This window comes from Tamandua tetradactyla, chromosome 11 (assembly GCF_023851605.1).
Source record: "Tamandua tetradactyla isolate mTamTet1 chromosome 11, mTamTet1.pri, whole genome shotgun sequence".
NCBI lineage: Eukaryota > Metazoa > Chordata > Mammalia > Pilosa > Myrmecophagidae > Tamandua > Tamandua tetradactyla.
In genome coordinates, this window is record NC_135337.1 from 58,839,765 (window position 1) to 58,860,405 (window position 20,641).

Consider the following 20,641-nt stretch of genomic DNA (forward strand, 5'->3'; position numbering starts at 1 on the left):
CGTTTGGATCCGCCGCCAGGCCCCGCCGCAGCTCCGCTCACCGGCAGCCGCCACCGCCGCCATGGCGGAAGTTCACAGACGTCAGCATGCCCGGGTTAAAGGAGAAGCCCCCGCGAAATCCTCCGCACACAGACATGAGGAGGAGCTGGGGATGGCGTCGGCCGAAACGCTGACCGTGTTCCTCAAGCTGCTGGCCGCCGGCTTTTACGGCGTGAGCTCCTTCCTGATCGTGGTGGTGAACAAGAGCGTGCTTACCAATTACAGGTAGGGCCGAGGCGGCGGCGGCCCAGGCCGCGGAGGAGGAGCGCGCGGCGGCGGGGCGCCCAGCCCTGGACTTTGGCCGCCGAAGTTGAAGATGAACAAAGTTGGGCGGGGAGGGCGGGGAGGGGGGGTAGGCGCGCGGCCGGGAGCGGAGGCCCGGGGCGGCGGAGCGGGCAGGGCGCGCGGGCTGGGCTGGGCTGGGCTGGGGTCCCGCTCCCCGAGGGGCGCTCGTGTCGCCCGGCTGCGCGTCCGGGTCCGCGCGCTCCGGCGGTGCCTGCTGTGCCCTCCTCGCGGCGCCGGCACACCGTGCCTTTCGGTAGCGATGGAGCACGGGTGCTTCGTGACTTTTTGGTCCCCGTGCAGGCGAAGCAGGGAGGAGAACGGGGGGTGTCCTCCGTCCTCCGCAGCCGGCCCGAGGGTCTGGGACTTCAGGGTGTCCCCGCATTCGCTGACAGTCGCAGGGGATGCGCGCACCCTCGTGCCCACTTAAAATGATTCCTTAGCTGTCTCTGGGACGCTGAGGCAGAAGTCGGGGGGCGGGGGGTTGTTTGCTTGTTTGTTGGTTTAAAGTGTGGAACCGTTGAAGGGATCCGCGTCCCGGCTCCCTGTTGCAGGCAGGCTGCCGACCAAAATGTAGAATCTGAGGAGATGAGGCAGGCGGCCGCCCGAGGCCACGAAATCCGCGGGGTGGTGTGCCAGCGGGCGGGGGAGCTGCTCCCCGGGTTCCGTCCGCTTTGGGGGCAGATTCTGTGGCTCGTAGGGAAATACGTTTCAGGTTGTCGATGTGCAAATTGAGTTCACAGAACGCCGTTTGGGCTTGCTGACCCTGTGTTGTGTTTTTTTTTTTTTTGTCTCCCCTCCTTTACTGTTCTGTAGATTTCCCTCCTCACTATGTGTCGGACTTGGCCAGGTTAGTTTGAATCCTCGGCATTCTGCGGTTTCTACTAGAACTTCTGTTCGTCTTTGTAGGTGGAACAGTGACTCTGTGTTCTCTGTTTGCAGATGGTGGCCACAGTGGCAGTTCTCTGGGTGGGAAAGGCGCTCAGAGTAGTGAAGTTTCCTGACCTTGACAGAAATGTACCTCGAAAGGTAAAAAAAAAAAAAAAAAAAAAACCTACTTTACTTTGTGAAAATAGGTATAGATTGTATCAGTGCTTTGTATAGTTAAAAATTTTGGCTTTGAGATTGCTGATCCAGAGTGGTTATAATGAAGGTAAAGAATATATGTAGTAGTATATATTAAAGAAATCCCACCCTCTTCAAAAGAAGAAAGAAGTAGTTTAAACTAGGAATCTCGGGTTCTTCTGTTTTTAATCAGTGCACACTTGGGAGTATAACAGTTTTGTAGTTGGTGCATCGGTTGAATCCAGCCAGTGTATCCTGCATTCATTATTCTTTGCATTTACTTTCCTATTCTCGATCTGCCTCCGCTTGTTTCCACATGAAGATGAAGCGCCTTTCTTTTTTCTGCTGACACTAGTAGCCATCAGCTAATCCATTATCATATTTTAAAGCCAATGATGTTTCTGTTCCACGTGCTCTGATCATTTTAGTTTTTCTTTTTTTTCCCCTGTCACTCTTTCTGCCATAATAATTCTGTTTTTCCAAGAATAATTTAAGTTTGGGTGTTTCAGGGGGCCAAAATTGTGTGTGAGCGCTAATATTATGTGTTAAGTGAGAAGAATTTGATCATATAAACGCAAGTGTTTCTGTTTGAAAGGACTTTGTTTTAGCTATCTTTATTATTGAGTTTTGTTATCCCTTTTTAAATTTTCTAGACGTTTCCACTACCTCTACTATATTTTGGGAACCAAATCACGGGACTGTTCAGCACAAAGAAACTGAAGTATGGATAACTTTATTTTCCTAGTGAGGTTACTAAAATGTATTCTTAATACTGTATTTGAATGCCAACTATTTAACACATTGTTATTGATTCTGGAAAAAAAAAAATGAAAGGACCAGGAACTTACTTAAGAGAACTTACTAAATAATAAAGGTTGCACAAAGGGTTTTAGTCTAAGCTCTTTATATGTGAAGGGAAAGAGGGGTCTTTTTTTTTTCCTTCCCACTTGGCTTTTAGGAGTAAATCCTGCCTTGGATTACCTTAAATGCTATAAATTGTTGTATTAGGAGGTTTTCATTATTTTTCGAGGTCTGCAGTAGTAAGGGGTATATGCTAGGCTTCCAGGATTTTGATTTTTTCATATAGTTCATTAGTGTTACATTTTAGGCAAATTCCACATAGCATAATCAGAGGGTGGGTGGACATAAGAACTTCTGCAGTTTTCTTTAACATGAGGTAGTTCTGATAACTTGAGCTGGAACCGTAATAAAACTATGATTAATAATACCTTACCTGCGGCAATGTAACTGGAGAGGCAGCATAGTCATTTTTAGAAAGAAGGAGTAGCTCTGCTCCATGCCAACATTGTCTTGTAATAAGACATGTTCCTGCTTTTCCAGTTAAGGAGTATTGTGTGTATTGAATGAGTGACATATCAAAACTTCACACATAGGGAAGCCATTTGAAAGAAACTCATGGCTCCACCACTTCCCCAAGATCTAAAGCCTTGGCATACTGGATAAATTATAAAACAGAATTGGGAGATCTCTGAGGACCAGAGATAAAGTATTTTCATTTCCTCTTCAGAAACTTGACAGAAGGACAGAGATGTTATCTCTGGAGAGGGTTCCAAGGAAGTCAGATTTATCTTGGGTGGGAAGTTCTTTTCCATCTCCTTACTACTTGGAATGAAATGCAAGCCTGCTGCAAACTGCTGCTTGTGTAGAGTTTGCTCTTTTTTTTTCATCCATTGTCACCCTTTCATCCATTCATTTAAATCCTAATTCTTGATTACCAGCTAGGTATAAGGCACTTGGGAGTGTACAAGGATCTTATTATATTCTGGGGGAGATAAGGTATATTTAGAAATAGCTATGTTGCGAGAGGCTGTGTGTTTGATTAGTGCAAGCAAAATGTTCTTGGAATTTAGAGGAAGACAAAAATATTTTCACGAAAGGACAATCAATTGCATGTTTCATGGGGTAAAATTTTCATAGATATTGTTTGGGGCGTTGGGAAGGAGACGACTCCTGTGGTAAAGGAAAAGAGAGGTCTTTGATGCTATTACAGACTTATGTGCTCATAGTTCAGAGTGTTTACATAATTAGGGTAGAACTGAAAAGTAGATGCTATTAGTCTGTGATGGTAGATGTATGATCTCTATCGTTTTTTAATTGGAGTGATGTTTCTCACTTCTAGTAGTTAAACAGAAGAGTTTAATTTAATCACGATTTAATCAGCATGGAATTTCCATCAAACAGGGAAGAGATTAGCATTTTTTAAAATACCCATATGGGGAAAGCTTTTTAAAAAACTTAAGATTTATTTTACCTCATTATCTTTTCTTTGCAGCTTGCCAATGTTTACAGTTCTAAGAAGGTTCTCCATCCTGTTTACAATGTTTGCTGAAGGAGTTTTACTCAAGTGAGCTTAATTTCTAATATATGTATTCTTTAAATGTTTTAATTATCTTGAAAAAGTGCCCAGTTCATAAAATTGTATTGTTTTCACTTCAAATTTTGAATTTCTCCCTTTGCTTTAGGATTTGGTAGTTCATAGGGGCCAGTAGTTGGAAAGGTCGTGAATTAGAGCTTGCAAACCTATCTGAACAGGTGATTTGCTTTCTAGAATTTTTGTACCTAGTGCTGCTGCTAAGTGAAGCTATATCAGAATCGTAAGTGTAGGGTGTAGGATTGAGTATTCTTTTTTGGGGGGGAGGTGCAAAGTCTGGGAATCGAACCCTGCATGAAAGGGTCTCCTGCATGAAAGATGAGCATTCTACCACTGAACCACCATGTATCCTTTAGGTGTAGGATTTATTTTTTTCATTTTTTTTATTAATTAAAAAAAATTTAACAACAAATGAACAAAAACATTCTTAACATATTAGGTGTAGGATTTAAATAGCTTTCATGGCTTAGCTACTTTTACTGCAAATCTGAGTATATTTTTCCTACTCAAAGAAAATTCTGATTTATAAAAATTCCAAATCACTAATAACAAATGGTAAAAAGAAAATGATATAGTTATTTATATAACAAAATGGATAGTTGCTTCGTCAAAGGGGTTCTTTTAAATGTCCAATTCCTTGAAAATGTTAAAAATATGATTGTTTATAGCTTTCTAGAAGACAAACCACTTATATTTTACAGCCCATGTTGTCAAAGAGTCTATGTAAATAACTGAAGCCATATTTATATATGTTTTTATTATTTTATCTTGTAGGAAGACTTTTTCTTGGGGCATTAAGATGACTGTATTTGCAATGATTATTGGAGCTTTTGTAGCTGCCAGGTAAGATGTGGGCCTGTATAAGACCTATGATAGCACATTTGAAATTGTCAATACAAATAATTCTTTATAGCCTAAATAAGAATCATAATGAAAAGTATCCAAAAGACTCTTCAAAGGGTTAAATCTTTTTGGCTGTATTAAGATGGTAAAATTCAGATTCTTGAGATACTTATAAATTGATTTCAAGAAGTTAGGATTTGTTACAGTCTCCTATTTAATGAGCACATATGTTGTGCCATACATTATGCTAGGTATTTTACATATTATATATATGTATTCTTTATAAGAACTCTGAGAGGCTTAAGCGTTGTTTTCCTACTGTATAGTTGAGGAACATATCTTAAGTTCAGTAATTTGTTCAAGTTCACAAAGCTGGTAAATGGTACACCTGGATTTTGAATCTGTGCCTGATTCTGGAGCCATGTGCTTTTTTATAAACCTTGCTGCATTCTTTTACTTTGTGTATTGCTAAAGAAAATAGTATCTGTTTTTCTGTGAGGTGAGGCAGATGGCTGTCATTTGCCTCGTGAATATTAAATGGCAGCATTGCTTTATTTGGCTTCACTTCAAGATATATCACAAGTGCCATAACTTTATTCTGTTAGATTGCCAAAGCTTTTTTGCATTTTTCGTAAGTTTTAGCTTTAAAATGCATCGGGAAAATGTATACTCAAAGACTCAGAAAATTATCATTTTACTCAGTCCAGGGAATGCATAAATGGATTTGTTAATGTCACAAATTCTGCTTGACATACATCTTCCATCTGGAAGTTCCAGTATGCTTCTTGGATTACAATTTTGTGGTATAGGGAAATGGAAATATTATATGTCAGATACTATTCTATTCTAAATCTTCAAGGGTAATTTCATTCTAAATAAAAGGGGATGGCATAATTGGTACTAGAATTTGGTTATTAGTTGACTGCTTTTCCCTCTAGGTTATGTTGCGTCCTTGGGGAGAAATTCTGTACGAGTCTCACACCTTTCTTTTTAGAGGTGTCCTGTTAGTCCTTGAAGCTGATGGAAAACAAAATTGAATCAAACAACAGGGGTTCCTCAAGACTTACTCTTGTCTGCAAAATGTTTCTGAGGAAGATAGTTATCTTGACCAGTCTTGTTTAATTTGAAATTTTATTTGGGGAGATATTGGAGGGAAGGGAATCTGAAATTAGAGTTTTGTCAGGTAATAGCTGCTTGGAGGAGGGGATCTGTATTAGCCGAGTCTTGCCTAAAACTGCAGTGGCATAGAGCTCTTCAAAAGTTTGGATTCCATATATCCTGTCTTTGTACAATCACAGACTGTGGGGGCCACTATTTTAACTAGGTTTCTAAAATTTGCTGAAGACATGCTTTTTTCATTTATTCCATTAAATATCCTGAGTTCTTATCTTTTGCCAGGTGCTGTGCTAGGCATCAGCTATTTTCAGTTTTCTTCAGATCCACTAGTTCTATCTAGTGGGTTTGTTGAGCAAGTTTATACATATTTGAGCTCCAACTATGTGCTTAGACGCTGTTCTCACTTGATTTCAAAACTAACCATGATCCACTTTTTGGAAATTCTATCCATTTGACCTAACTACCTGTGCAAGGTTGTCTGGTCCTTTGTGTGAGCTTTTGAAAAATGACATACTTCATTGTTTTGATTTCCGTACCTGTGAAATTGAGAGCTCATGCTTTCTGCTTGCCTAACAGATGAACTGTAATGATAAATTTAGTTTTTCCTGTCTGGTTTTGAATTCAGAGCCATGTGCTAATAACTGACATGATTGCTTATTGCAAATGAGGTGCTTAAGTGTTAATGCTTCTGATTTCTGAAGAATTTCATACTGAATATGAAATTGCAAACTTTGACCAGGAATCAAGAAAAATACTGGTAGCTGATAAAATATGTACTGTTCACTTACCTAGATAAGAATATGTTCTTGGAAATATTGTGGTGCAGACATATTAAAAATTAAATGCATGTTCTTAAAATGTAAGTTATTAAAGTGTTGCTCATGTTTTACAGCTCCGACTTGGCGTTTGATCTGGAAGGATATATTTTTATTCTGATAAATGATGTCTTGACAGCAGCAAATGGTGCATATGTGAAACAAAAACTAGATTCAAAAGTACGTAGCAATCTAACTATTCTCTCACAGATGTTTACTGATGTTGGAAATGGTAATGGCGATTCCTTAAGGAAAAAGCAAGGAATAAAGAAAAATGCTTAGGAGGGATGGGAAAGACACAGAAAGAAGCAAATCAAAGTGTTCATGGCTGTGTTTCAGAGAGCTTGGGTGAGGGACATAGGATGAGAAAGAAAAAATACCTGGAAGCCCTTGGGCAAACTTAAGGGTAAATGAATGTTTGAAGTGGCTGCAGAGCAAGGATGGCCTTTGTGTGCCTTTGCTACAAATAATGGGATATCTTAGGGGACATCAGGATCTCTTAGAGGCGACACTGGACTCCCTCGCCTAGATCTCAGACAGATACTCTTTTCTTTGTATACCGAGCTTTTTGCCCTCAAATGGCTGCATGTACATTAAGTCTAATTTGCAAGGTATTTATTTATTTGTTGGTTTACTATATATTTTGAATATAGGCATAATGAATTTTATTTTCAGATGAAACTAGACCATCAGAAAGCTGAGTATTTGAGCCATATTGCTTTTACTAAATTGTATTATGGGATTGTATTATTATAAGAAACAACTACGTGGAATACAGACTTATGTATCATACAGTTTTAATTGAAAGTGCTATCCTGTGCATTGTTATGTACCCTACATGAGGACCTGCATAAGATTTATATCTTAGATGTCACCATAGTTTCCTGAGCTGCTGGTGTATTTTTATCTCACAGTTTAATCTTGTAACTGCCATGCGTGGCTGTATCTGTATACAATCAGATGGTCTTATCTGCTTACTTTTTTAGTATTCTCTATAATATGTACAGTTTTTGTGAAACTACTTCAGGTCCTTTTTTGGAGCTCAAAGTCATAAACAAATACAAATAAATGCCTTACCTACTTGATAGCAGTATTAATATTGAGTTAGTGTGTTATTTGTTTCAAACGGTCTTGGCCAAAGAGGTTTGCCTTCTCTTCCAGAAAAGAAACATAAATTTCATGTTCTTCTCAGTAGTTCTCATTACTCTGAGGACTTTTTTTTTTAATATCCTTCCAGAGGATATTAACTCTGTTTCTAACAAATTTTCTTTCAATATACCTTTTATGTCTTGTCCTCCTTTTATTGGCTTTGGAGATGCTGTATAATGATTGTATTTTAATAGAAACTACTAGTAAAAATTTTTTCTTTTCTAAAAAGATAAAAGGGAACAAAGGTTTGGTCTATTTTTTTGTTTGTTTGGCCTATTTGCTGCTTTGGAAAACAGTTATGGTAGTAACACATTATTTGTCCAGCAGCTTCAGCTGCCTAAAACTGCACCATTCAGTGCAACTGTCTGTGAAGTTTTGTGTCTTCTATAGCTGTGCTGTCCTTTATGTTAGCCACTAGCCCCATGTAGCTGTGGAGTACTTGACTGACTGGCATAACTGAGGAACTGCATTAGTAGTTTTATTTAAGTATAATTAAATTTGAATAGCTACATGTGGCTAGTGGCTGCCATGTTTTATAACACAGTCTAGAGTGTACGTCCTAAAATCTAGAAACAAGCAAAGTGGGTTTCTGAGGAATTTGCTCCCGTGAGACCCCTTTATTTCCTTTCTCAGAAATGACTTATGACTTTGTAAGTATTAGGTAGAATTTTGATCTAAGTTCAGTGATCTGCTTTTCCAGCTCTGTGCATTAGAAACTGCAGATTAGAGGGTAGTATTATATTTAGAGACAAAAAGACTAACAATAACAAAGTTCAACTAACAGTAAGAGAAACAAGCAGTAAGTCTATAAAAGGCAGATAGAAGTACTCAAAAAAAAAAAAAAGATGTGGAGGCTGTTAAATAGCATTAAGAGAAGCAGTGTGTTAGAACACAGTAGAATAATGCATGTTTGTGAAGACTCCCCTAAATAACACTGTAGTTAATGTGCTCTATTGAAAAAGGCAGGGAGAATGATATTCAAAATAGTTAACATGTTTCTTTTTTTAGTTAAAAAAAAGAAAAGCCCACAGAAGTTTTGACATTTAAGTTTTTGGCATTTGTCAGTTATCTGGACAATTTGTTTGTGAGTGTGGCATGCGTGCAAATATTCTCTGCTTCCTGGATGACTTGCACTCACTCTCATGCCTTTGGCAGACTGGACACCCATTGTTAGTTTATTTTGTGTATGTCCTGGTATGGCTTTGCTTGATTCAAATATATTTTCTTACTGCCTTAGAAATGAGGCCCTCTTTTTTCACTGATACTTGTGGTGACTGTAAACAGTTAGTTGTTAGGTTTTTTTCTAAAGGCAGTATGATCACACTGAGATGCTTTTAATAAATTAGGAGTTTTATTATCTATAATTTCAGCACTGTTGAAAAGGAGCCCATAGGCTCCTTTGAGCATGATTCATGAGGCATAAAAACTTTGTTACCACGTTTTAGACTTGAATGCAGTTGTTAAATTTAAAACATTTTTAACTAAAAAAAAAAAATTAGATAATACATTTTTACAGTAGAAGTAATGGAATCATAGATGAGCAAGAGGAAGAAAATATAAATTTCCCTTTGTATATATAATAGTGAGAATTACTGTTCTGGTGGATATTTTTTATTGTATGTATGTGCATGTATGTAAACATAATGTGTATGTAACATTTTAAACAAAAGAGGGATGTTATATTTTCTAACTTATATTTTCCATTTAGTACTGTTTTAGAAACACTTTCTCATGTCAGTCAATATTATTAAACATTCTAAATGGCTGCATAATGCTTCCTTATATGGCTGCCTCATGGTCTAATCAGCTAGTTTTCTCTTGTTGGATATTTGTTTCCAGTGTTTTTGAAAAGTTTGACTCTTGGACTGTATTCAGTGATCTTTCATTGACTGAGGTTAGGCACACATCACAGCCCTATCATGTGTCTTCCCACTTCCCCAACCCTGGCCTGCTATTTCAGGTGACTCTACTTCCCACCAAATATCCCAGAACTATGCGATCAAAAGTGGGCCCAGAGTTCCAGTAGGCGCCCTATGTTTGAAGATGTATGTTGTCCTTCATTGCTTCCCAGTAACTGGGGTGCAGCTAATTGTTTTGTGTCTTGGGAGTTGTAGCCTTGTAATCTTAATTGTCATTGTATTTTACCTACACGTTTTCAGAAATACTTCACTGGGAAGTTATGTCTGTAAGTGTTTGTCTAGGTCTGAGTCTGTGTATCTGGATCTGCCCATCTCTCTTAAATGGCACTCTGTTATGCTTCTGAAAAGTCCAAGGCTAACTCAATGACTTTTGATTCAGTTCTGGGAAAAGAAGAGCTTCAGGGACCTGTGTTTAAAATAGCCTCTTCTCTACTTGCTGTTTTGAAGCAGTCAGTGAACTGCTTCTTAAGCAAAGAACTTATTTAATTAAGTTTAAAATCTTTTTAAGTTTGCTTTTTTGTGTGCCTCTGAAAGATTAGGTTATTTCTTAGTGTTTGCAAAACTTTTGACTTGACTAATTTGCTTTGTATATTATGGAGGAGAGAAATGTGTGTGTATGTATATTGTGTGTTACTGGGGTGATAATAACTGTAAAAAGTTGTGTATACGTATGTATTTGTAAGAGCCAAATGAACACATAATTATTTCCTATTCTAGGAGCTGGGAAAATATGGTCTGCTTTATTACAATGCACTGTTCATGATTCTGCCTACCCTCGCCATTGCATATTTCACAGGAGATGCACAAAAGGTAGGACTTTCTAATGATGGTTTAACAGCTTATACTGATGAATTACATTATGATTCATATCCACAAGATAGGCTTTTGGTTTTTAAAAAGAAATGTGCTTTTTTTAAGTGACCAAAAACTGAGAATTTACTTTTTAGCATGCTACTATTGTTAACCTTTTTTCTGGGCTTAAGTATTGGATTGTACTAAAATTACTCAAAATAGTTCAGACTGTCAATACAAAAATAGTGTATGTCAACTAGTATCTTTTTTTATGTTCCAGAAGTATAGAGGAAGGGAATTTTTACATTTCTACTAAAAACAAAATAGAGCTAGTAGCAGACTCTTCTTGAGAAACAAAAAATCGTGAAATATTAAAATCATTCATTCCCTAAACAAAATGTGAGGTATCACTAGACACTTTCTCTTTTGGTGTATGGTTGTCATCCTGGCTTAACTCCCAAGCTGTTTTTTCCCCCAGGAGATATTTAGCACTCTGTGGTGACTTAACCATATAAATAGCAGCAAATATAATAGGATATCCATTTTCTTCAAATGTTTAGTTTAGCTAAATAAATCCAGAGAATTTTCCTCCAAATTCATATTCATAAGAGAAAAAGTGGTACCATATTGTAAGAAGTCATATAATTTTACAAACTAAATGGAAATCCAGACTTCTGCCAAGGATTTCTGTGCCAGTATTCCTTCTAATGATCCCCCTGACTAGGAGCTTCCTCAGAATAAATGCGTTGGTTATTTACTTCTGTCAGTGACAATTCCCACAAATCACTGCTAGCAGAAATAAAGAAAAGGTTTTTTAAAGCAGTTAATACAGTTAAAAAGTTGTTTTTGGAACCACAGGTAGATGGAAAGACTGACTGCTTATAAAGATTTTTTTTTTTCCATCAAGAGCTCTTTCTTTTAAAGAACTGGCACAGATCATCTGGAATTCTTGCATACATGTTTTAATGAATTGTGACCCAGTTGCCAGCAGGCCTAAAAATGGCCTCAGAGTAGGAATCAGAGTTATTGCTCTGACTAATAGAATGTTGAATAATTTGTTTGTGGCCATGAAGAGAGTGGGAAAAGAAACTAACATTTATTGAGTACCTGTTATGTACTAGTCACTTTATATGTATAATATAATGTAGTCTTCATAACAGCTCTAGAAAGTTTGAATTATCCCTATTTTATCAGTGTTTAAATAGAGTTTCAGGGCAGTGCAATGGTGGCTCAATGGTAGAATTCTCGCCTGCCATGCCAGAGGCCCGGGTTCAATTCATGGTGGCTACCCATGCAAAAAAAAAAAAAAAAAAAAGATAAATAGAGCATCAGAGAGACTAAGTCATATATGCCCAAGCATACACTTGGTGGTGGTAGAGTTGGGATTTAAACTCAAGTCTAATGCCAGGGGCCATGGTCTTTCCACAGCATGGGGTTCTGCCTCCTTGTCTTAAGGTAGAAGACTCAGGAGGAAGCAAATTCCTCTCTGTCCTTTTAGCTTTGAGGTAAGAATGTGATGTAAAATCACCAGCCCCCTCATGGAAGCACAGATGGCTGTAAATTTTGAGGCCAATATATACCTGATAGACTTGGCAGGATTAATGTGGGTAGATATTCTGAGGACTTAGCAGAAATGGAATTTTTACTACATTGAAACTTTTGCTAGTGGCTTGGAAGAATTGACCAAAGGAGCTGTTCCTTCATTTTTTTAAATGCAATTTTATTGATGCATGCTATATTTTCACATGCCGTGTAATCATCCAAAGTGTACAATCATTGATTCACAGTCTCATCATACAGCTGTGCATTCATCACAATCAACCTTTTTATTTTTTGTGAAAAATATACAAAAAGCAAGAAATTTCAAAGTGCACCACCACCATTAGTTATAGAACAGACCTCAGAGTCTGACATGGACTACAGTTCCACAATGCTGGGTCTTTACCAGTAGCTGCTCCAAGATGTTGAAGACTACCAGAAATATCAGTACAGTAATTCAGCAACATACTCATCTGTTAGACCCTACCTTCTCTGTACAACTCCGCCATCTCCTTTGATGCTTCTCCCACTCCCCAGGGTTATTTGGCCTATGCCAATTCCAACTTTCTCATGTTGGAAGGGGCTGTCAATAATATGGGACAGGGGAATGAAACTAGTTGTTTTTGGAGAGGCTGGCCCCGCTGTACCCCAGGATTTATCTGGCCTAGGAACCCATCTGGAAGCCACAGGCCTCTGGAAAGTAATCCCAGGGCATAGAACATTTGTAGAATCTCATATGAAGCCCTAGGTGTTCTTTAGGGCTGGAAGGAATGGTTTTGGTTGGGGTGTGGCAAACTATGGTAGATAGCAATGTCTAGCTGAATATTTCTTCATTTTTGAGTGATGATAATTTACCCAGAAGTTATCTGTGAGATTGTAACATAGCTCGTGCATGTCTCAATGGCTCACATTCAATTTGAAATGCTCAATATTATTATGAATGTTTTTCATAGTGTAAAAAGTTATTTTGCTACCTATAAGAGGATGAGTTTAAATTTTCTTCTTCTTTTATTCCTTTTTAAAGCAGAGGAGTAGAATTTGAGTAATCTTATTTTTTCCCACTGAAAGTGCAAGGCAAAGGTCAAGAAAAGTTTATTTTGGAAGAATAATGGTTTTTTAGGAGTGTCAGCATTCATCTAATTACTTTCAAGCTAGAGTGATAAACTAATTATGGAAGCTGAAATCATTGCTTTATAGTCTAATCCCATTCATTGTTTTGGGCTTCATATAAATGTTTGCTCATCCTACTCTTATTACTAATTAATATGGTTCTCATAAAACTTTAGTTGGCATGCAAATGGACACACTGGCTGTTTTTTAAACTCATGCTCTTCGCTTTTCTCGTAGTATTCTCAGGTCGTTATTGAGTGTTATTGTGGATCTGACTGTGTTAGGCTCAGATGATAAGGGAACAAAAAGGTGAATTAGGTGGTGAGCACCTTACAGTTTTCTTGGGGAGCAAATCTGTCAACATAAGAGCAATAAGCTGTCATAAGTTGTGAAAGAAGTATATTTGGAACATTGTAAGATCAATTCTGTCTCTTTGTTGAGGCTGAGGGGTGGAATGCCTCATGGAAGCTGCCTACAATCAAAATTAAAATAAAGGCGATCTGAATAATCAGCATTGTTCTGGAAGGTTACAAATTAAATTTGAAACTTGGGAAGTGAGAGTTTGTCTGACTCTTTTCCTAAATTCCTTGTGTACTTACAAAACAAGTCACCACAATTTCATGTTAAGTTCCATTCAGTTTGTATTTTTGAGCCTCTCTTATGAGAAATAAGACACAGTTCTTGCTATGCAAGGAAGACAATTGGCATAATGTAGAGATGGTGTCAGATCTCGCCCTGAAGTGTGTGTTCATCGCTAAGTACTATTAAATATTCAAGTTAGGAAGACATTGGTGGGTTGACTATAAAGATTGGCTTTTTTAGAGTAGATAGGGTTTGGTTTTCTTATTCACCAAATGCAACAAGTAGTGCTGACCCATTCTAGGGATTGTTAGAGCTCTAACAAAGAGGTTTTTGTGTGGCTTGTTTTTATTAAACAGCCTGGAAACGAGGGAGGTTACAGGTGACCTCAGTGCCCAGGATGCTCATAGCATTCTGTAAAAGGTTTGCAGTTTACTTCTTCCATCGGAAGATTCCAGTCCCACAGTAGTAGTCAGTGGTCTGTTTGTATGAAGCCCTGGAAAAGAGGGTTCACATTAAAGCGTGGACTATACGGCAGGATTTCAGATAAAAGTCTTCTAGTAAGTCAGGTTTATTGTCAGTGTGTATCTTTTAGAGCTGTGCGTTTCCTCCAAAATATGTAAATATATATGTAGATAAGCATGTACATGTGTGTATTTTTTTTTAAGAATGGATACCTTAAGTGGAATTTATCTTTAAACAGAACTGTCTGCAAATACTCTGAGCCTAAGTCTGGCCGTTAGTAATATTTTACCTACAAGGTAAGATAACCTTGTTCTTGACTTGCTCCCACACACATCATTTTCCCTGACCCTCACTCTGTACCTGTGAGTTAGGGTGTTTCCAGTTTTAGAGGCTGAGGACGTGGTTGAGGCTGCAGAGTGGCAGAGTTCAGAACTAGGAGAGTCTGACTCCAGACCCCTTGCTGTCTGCCTAACTCCATGTCTCCCAAAGCTTTCTGCTGCCTCCCTGTCTTTTTTTTTTTTCCCTCGTTTGGGACTGACAGGCAGGATAAGCTAATGAATGTGAGAAGCACCTCAGTGCTGCTCGACAGAGTGATATTAGAAATAGTCTCCACAGCTTGACCTTGCTGTTATTGATTGTTAACAGAATAATCACATTTCTTTCCTTAATTCAACAAATATTTATTGAGTGCTTATTATGTGTCAGGTGTGTGTTCTAGGTTTTCAAAAAAAAAAGATGAAAGTTCCTACTTTAATGGAGCTCGCATTTCAATGGGGTGAAATAGACTAAACATAAATTTTATAATGAGTGCTGTGAAGAAAAATAAAACAGAGAGGAGTGTGATGGGGAAGTAGCATGTTAGATGGTTAGGGAAGTCACCTTTATAAGGCTCATTTGAGCAGACACTGACCGAGTGAACTGAGAGAGCAATGTGTGTGGCTCCTTGGAGGTAGTATAAACTAGGTCAAGGTCAGAGCAGGTTCAGAGATCCTGAGGTGGGAGTGCGTGGCTTGTTCACAAGGAGCATTTTCTGAATAGGTAAATACCAGGAAAGGTTGAGCTAGGCCTTTAAAAATGGGGGGAAGAGAAACCAAAGGCACACTCTTTGCAGTTAATAGTCTGAGCACAGGTACAACTGCAAAACCAGACTCTTCAGTGTGATTAGAAGGTGGACATCAAAGACTATTTTAGAGTCCTTGGAAAAGACCTTAGAGAGCACCTGCTTCAAGCCTCTTATTTTATAGTTGAGGAAACAGTCCAGAAAGGATTCAACTCAAGAGCTCAGATTTCCTGCCCGTGTCCAGTACTCTCACTTTTCTCACCGTATCAAACCCTGCTTCCAGCTAAGTCAGGACCAGTGTTAGACACACAAATTTGAAATTTATGCTGCAGGTAGTGTCAAGTCCTTGAAGATTTGTGACATGGGTAGTCAAGTGGAGAGACTTTGGGGCCCGAAAGCAGAAGACCAGCAACCTCCAGTTCTGTCCCTGACCACTGCTTGACTTTAGAAGAGTGCCTTCTGCTCGCATGCCCTCTGTTTTGTCATGTGTAAAGCAAGTGGGTTGGATCTGTTATTCTCTGTGTAGGGCCCTTTCCAGGGTTGAGACAGTTTCTGAGATGTAAGAGGCATGCTACGGTGGAGCCTCGGCTGCTGTTGTGACAGCTGAAATAGCCCAGCTGTTCCCTGACTCCTCAAAACCAGTGCTGACAAACTGCTCTCATCTCTTGGCCTTCCAGCTTTCCTGACCCAGGATGAGCTTTAAATGCCATTGTGCATGGACGCGTTCTGTGTATTGAATGAGAGGGTCTCCAAGATCAATTGTTATATGAAAAAAGCAAGATACAGAACAATGCATATTGTATACTACCTTTGTATAAAATGAAAAGGGAAAATAAAAATTATATACACATACATTTTATTCATTTATGTTTAAATTAAAAACTCTTGAAGAACATGTGAAACCTAGTTAAGTAACCACCAGATTTGTGTGTTAGGAATTAGATGAGAAAAGAACAGGTATGGAACAGGAAAGGAGACTTTCACTATTTTTATATATTTTTTTCAATTGTAGAACCATGTGAATGTATTTAAAAATTATATTTTAAAAAAGGGAAAATAAGAAAAAGATGAAAGTTTTTCTATAAATGATGATCCTCTTGTATGAATACTGAATTTAAAAACATCTGGGGGAGATAGGACAGATGAATTTTTCCTCATTATTCAAGTTGCAGGATGCAATTTGAAGCAGATCCAAATTGTTTTTTTTTCATAGTCCCACTGTTAATAGGCAGAGAAGGCAAAACATCAGCTGTTAGGACAGGGACCTTACAGGAGGGCTTGGAAAGGCCAGCTCCTCAGGACGTCAGGAATTGGACAGAGCAATTGATGAGGTTGACACAGTCCTTAAGCACGAATTGGAGACCAAGGAGGAGTAAACTAAATTCCCATGAACATGGAAAGCAAGTTCAAATTATACATCTCCTCTCAGTGAGCTCATAATTCAAAGCCTTGATAAAGCATTCTGAGAAACCAGTGTCTTTATATATATATATTTAAGCTTACTCAATGTTTTCAAGGTTCTGGGTTTACTAGGAGCCAATACATTCAGCTCTTAAGTTTTTTAAAAATGTTCTCTTTTCTTAAACTATGTGTTATCCAAATGCCAACTTATTGTTAATAAAAGGTATTTGGTTAACATAGGTAAAGGCAGAGCAGACATCAATTGACTAGTGACCTCCCAAAGTGTCGGTTAAGACAGACTGTGTTTAAGCTTATTAGTTGCAGCCTCCAAAATGGAATCTTGGCAACATAAAGCCAGTGATTCACAGAGTCACAGGATTTGGAGCCTGGCTTTCTGGCAGCACACCCAGTTAGGTGTGCTCACTTAGAGATGGAAGAACAGACCCTTTGCTGTAGATTACACAAGGCCACTACTGTATGTTGCATTGTATAATGTCTTCATTGTGTCACTGGGTTAAATTAGATGGCTCAGATGAATTTTACAGGAAAAGCTGATACATAAATCATTTACCTGGAGGTATCTCTTACTAAACATTAGGGAGTAAATAAAATGAAGAAATTTTAGATTGTTGGTTTGCCTCTTCACGGTCATTCCTTTCTGGTTCACTCTGCTGACCAGTAGACTGATACTCAGACCCTGAATTATTTTCCCTGTAAAGAGAGGCATTTCTTCTGTTTTATGGGCTTGGTGTTCTCATATGTAAAACAAGTGGATTGGATCGGTTATTCTTTTGTTATGAATAAATAGATCTTTCTGTTTGCATATTGTTTGACAAAATATTTTTAGCCACTCTTACCTTTGAAGAGATGACTTTTTAAGATAAAAGCAAATTAGGTTCTCACCTGCCATGCTGGAGACCTGGGTTCGATTCCAGTGCCTGCCCGTGTGAAAAAAAAAAAAAGAAAAAGCAAATTAGGGTTCATGGGTGGTTCAGTGATAGAGGGCTCGTCTTCCATGTGGAAGACCCGGGTTTAATTCTCTGACCATGCACCTAAAAAAAAAAAAAAAAAGACAAATTACCCAGTTGGTAAGCCTGAGTGACTCTTTGCTTAGTAAATTTTCCTGGGAGTGGGAATGGTTGCATCCAAGACTCAAGTGTGCATCAAAATTACTTCATGTTCTCATGAGATAATGGGTGACAAATTGGTGCTAATTTTATCCTTTGCTCCTTACAGACATTGCCAAGTAGTCACAACACTTTCTTGCTAAGCATAGACAAAATAACCTCAGGCCGTTTGGCAGGATGCGTGGCCCAGTCAGTCAGGATCAGTTGATGAGAGCAGACATGTAGGATGAAATGTCATTGCTTCCCTGGACTAGATTTTAGTCTTGTTATTGATTGTGTAGCCCTAGTACTAATCTTACTCAGATTACCCTTTTTCTTTTCATTTCCTTACCCTAAGCAACTAACAAAACACATTGTTTAATTAAAAATTTTTCCCTAAGATATTTTTAATTAACTAAAAATTTTATTCAAAATGAATACTTAGTTTTATGAAGGAGTAGGTCCATATAAGTTGCTCATTGATTGTGTTGCATTCTTTTTATGCCTGTGGTTTTATTGGTCTGTGGTTTTACACTGCCAGCATCTGTAGAACCAGAAACTTTATTTAAAAGAGAAGGAAAGCCCAAGTGATGATTTTGATCAATTTTTAACCACACCACCCCCAGCCTAGATTGAAGATTGCAGGCCTAGTGACCACGGGCCCATCTCTTTCTGTTCACACGCAGGGCACCAGGCAATTCATTCTCTTCACAGTGCTCTCTTTCAGAGCTGTATCTAGGAGCAGAAGTTTTGCTTTTGTTTAAATTTTTTTTTTCCTGATTAGCAAAGTATTTGCTGTGCCATTTGTGTTTCTTACTTTAAGGAAAAGAAAAAAACTTGTTGCATACTATCCAGAGGTAACAGTAGACGTTTAAATGAAAATCTCTTCTGTATATGAATTTTCTTACATTTAAAGTGCCTGCATCTTGTTCTCCCAGTTGATCCTCACAAGAGGCAGATGGAAAAGAGTGTTCTTCAGATTTTTGTGATAAGTAGAGGCTCAGAGAGATTAGATGACTTTATCATAGCCTCACAGAAAGTTAATGGCAGACTTAGAGTTAAGAACTCTGGCTTTTGGACCGACTGATCCAGTTATCATAACCATGTGAGTCGTCATGGAAAAAACATTCAGAATATGTTGCCTTAACTTAGTGATGGAACTAAGTAGATACTTAATAGCCGATTAATTTGGGGTAAGTTAAGACTTAAAATTTCTGAGCCTGGCACATAGTAGGTACTCATTAAGCAGTAGGTTTTATCACTTTGTATGCTATCTTTAAGGCAGAGAGAATGGGTTCCATTGTACTGTAGGTACTGCTTGGCTCATGTGTATCCTACAGTCATACTTTGAAATGGCTGCTGCTTATTTTGCAGCTGAAGATCCTTTCCTGTGGCAAAACAGAGAAATGCAACAGCGCCTTGTGCCATACACTGACTTTCTCCAGAGACTTGCTGAATACTTAGGGAAGGAAAAAAATCCCATTAGAATTCTTTTCCTATTTTTTAATTTTATATAAATTGAATCATCTCCATGAGATAAAGAGTTTTGAATAATGAATGAACAGCCGATTTTGAGAGTCTGCTCTAAAAGTGGATCCTTTCTTGTGTATTGCAGGCAATGGATTTTGAAGGCTGGGCTGATACTCTCTTTCTTCTGCAGTTCACCCTTTCCTGTGTGATGGGGTAAGCCTTTGCTGCCTTGTAAGCAAATAGTTTTCCTAGAGAAATAGGTTAGAGAAATTAGCTTAGACACCTGCCCTTCCCCCACATCAATTGCCAGTGTCATTTGTTCTAAGGTCCTTCTTTCTTTATTCTCAATATCCTATTCAGATCTCCTGAGAGTATCAGTTTAGGTTAATCAAGACTTCAGATTCAGTTGGTTTCACACCCCTTAAGAATGTGCCCTCAGGTCTGCTGAACTGAACCCAAAATCATGTTCTGAAGGAAGAGTGAAAAGAAACTATTACCCATACCTACCATATTTCTATCTTTTAGGAGAGAATATATGTAGAAGACAAAAGTGTGTCTGCAAATATGCCTCTCCTCATCTCCATATGATTTCTCTAATGTATTTTTCCCATAGCCAGTCAAGTTTAGTGTATATTTGTAACTGAATCTGGCAGAGGCTAGGCACATGATGAGCAGCTGTTTTAAAGTTGCCTTGGGTCCTGGTATTGAGTCAGGCTCAGAAGCCTCACTGTGAATCAGGAAGTCCTATCTGCTGCTGCTTAGTTGTCAAGTAAACCTGTATCCCCTTTTAAAATAGTTCCAGTTTGGATTTCTTCCATCCTTAAGGATCTCCCTCGCTTTCATCTTGTCACAGAATTCACGTTGTCTTCATAGCAGGCGCACACCTGAGCTGGTGTCTGTGAGCTCTGAGTTTTGTAACTGGGTGAGATGAATTCAGAAGCCTGATCTAAAGAGAGTATTCATGACTGTGAATGATGGTTTGAGGGTTTTGTGGGGGTACCTGGAGAGAACCACCTATTCGGGAAACAGTCACGTGTTCTCTTTAATGAAATTAAAAAAAAATTCTCTGACTAGTCTCTGAAGCTGCTGTACAAATAGCAGTGAGGTTGGGCTAGTTCACAGTTGGTCAGTGACTAGAATTTGCCAGCAGTGGCCAACACTGGTTGCTTCTTTTAGCTAGACATTATTAGGAAGTAAACAACTGGATCGTAAAAGATATGTCTTTCTTCATTCCAGGTTTATCTTGATGTATGCTACAGTACTCTGCACTCAGTATAATTCTGCTCTCACAACTACAATAGTTGGTTGTATTAAGGTGAGCTGAAAAAAAATTATTTTTCTTTTTGGTGACTGGTTTATTTGAAATTTTTTTCTCTGAAATAAGAGTCTGACTGTGGTCTTATGCTCCATAATCCTTATTTCTTCACCTAATTTTTTTTAATTTGACAAATCGTGGTGATAATTTCTGAGACAATCTTTAAGAACTGAGAGAAGGCACA

At 38.4% G+C, this 20,641-nt stretch overlaps 1 protein-coding gene across 2 annotated transcripts in view; it reads left to right on the forward strand.

Annotated features, from left to right (window-relative positions):
- SLC35D1 (solute carrier family 35 member D1) overlaps window positions 1-20,641 on the forward strand; it is a 94,144-nt gene continuing 73,503 nt past the window's right edge. For both annotated transcript variants that reach the window (XM_077120679.1, XM_077120680.1), the window contains exons 1-10: window positions 1-264; window positions 1,138-1,171; window positions 1,264-1,350; window positions 2,040-2,107; window positions 3,680-3,751; window positions 4,553-4,621; window positions 6,630-6,732; window positions 10,338-10,430; window positions 19,288-19,355; window positions 20,379-20,457. In XM_077120679.1, the coding sequence (XP_076976794.1) occupies window positions 62-264; window positions 1,138-1,171; window positions 1,264-1,350; window positions 2,040-2,107; window positions 3,680-3,751; window positions 4,553-4,621; window positions 6,630-6,732; window positions 10,338-10,430; window positions 19,288-19,355; window positions 20,379-20,457 (876 nt within the window). In that variant the 5' untranslated portion in view covers window positions 1-61. The remainder of the gene's footprint in view (window positions 265-1,137; window positions 1,172-1,263; window positions 1,351-2,039; window positions 2,108-3,679; window positions 3,752-4,552; window positions 4,622-6,629; window positions 6,733-10,337; window positions 10,431-19,287; window positions 19,356-20,378; window positions 20,458-20,641) is intronic.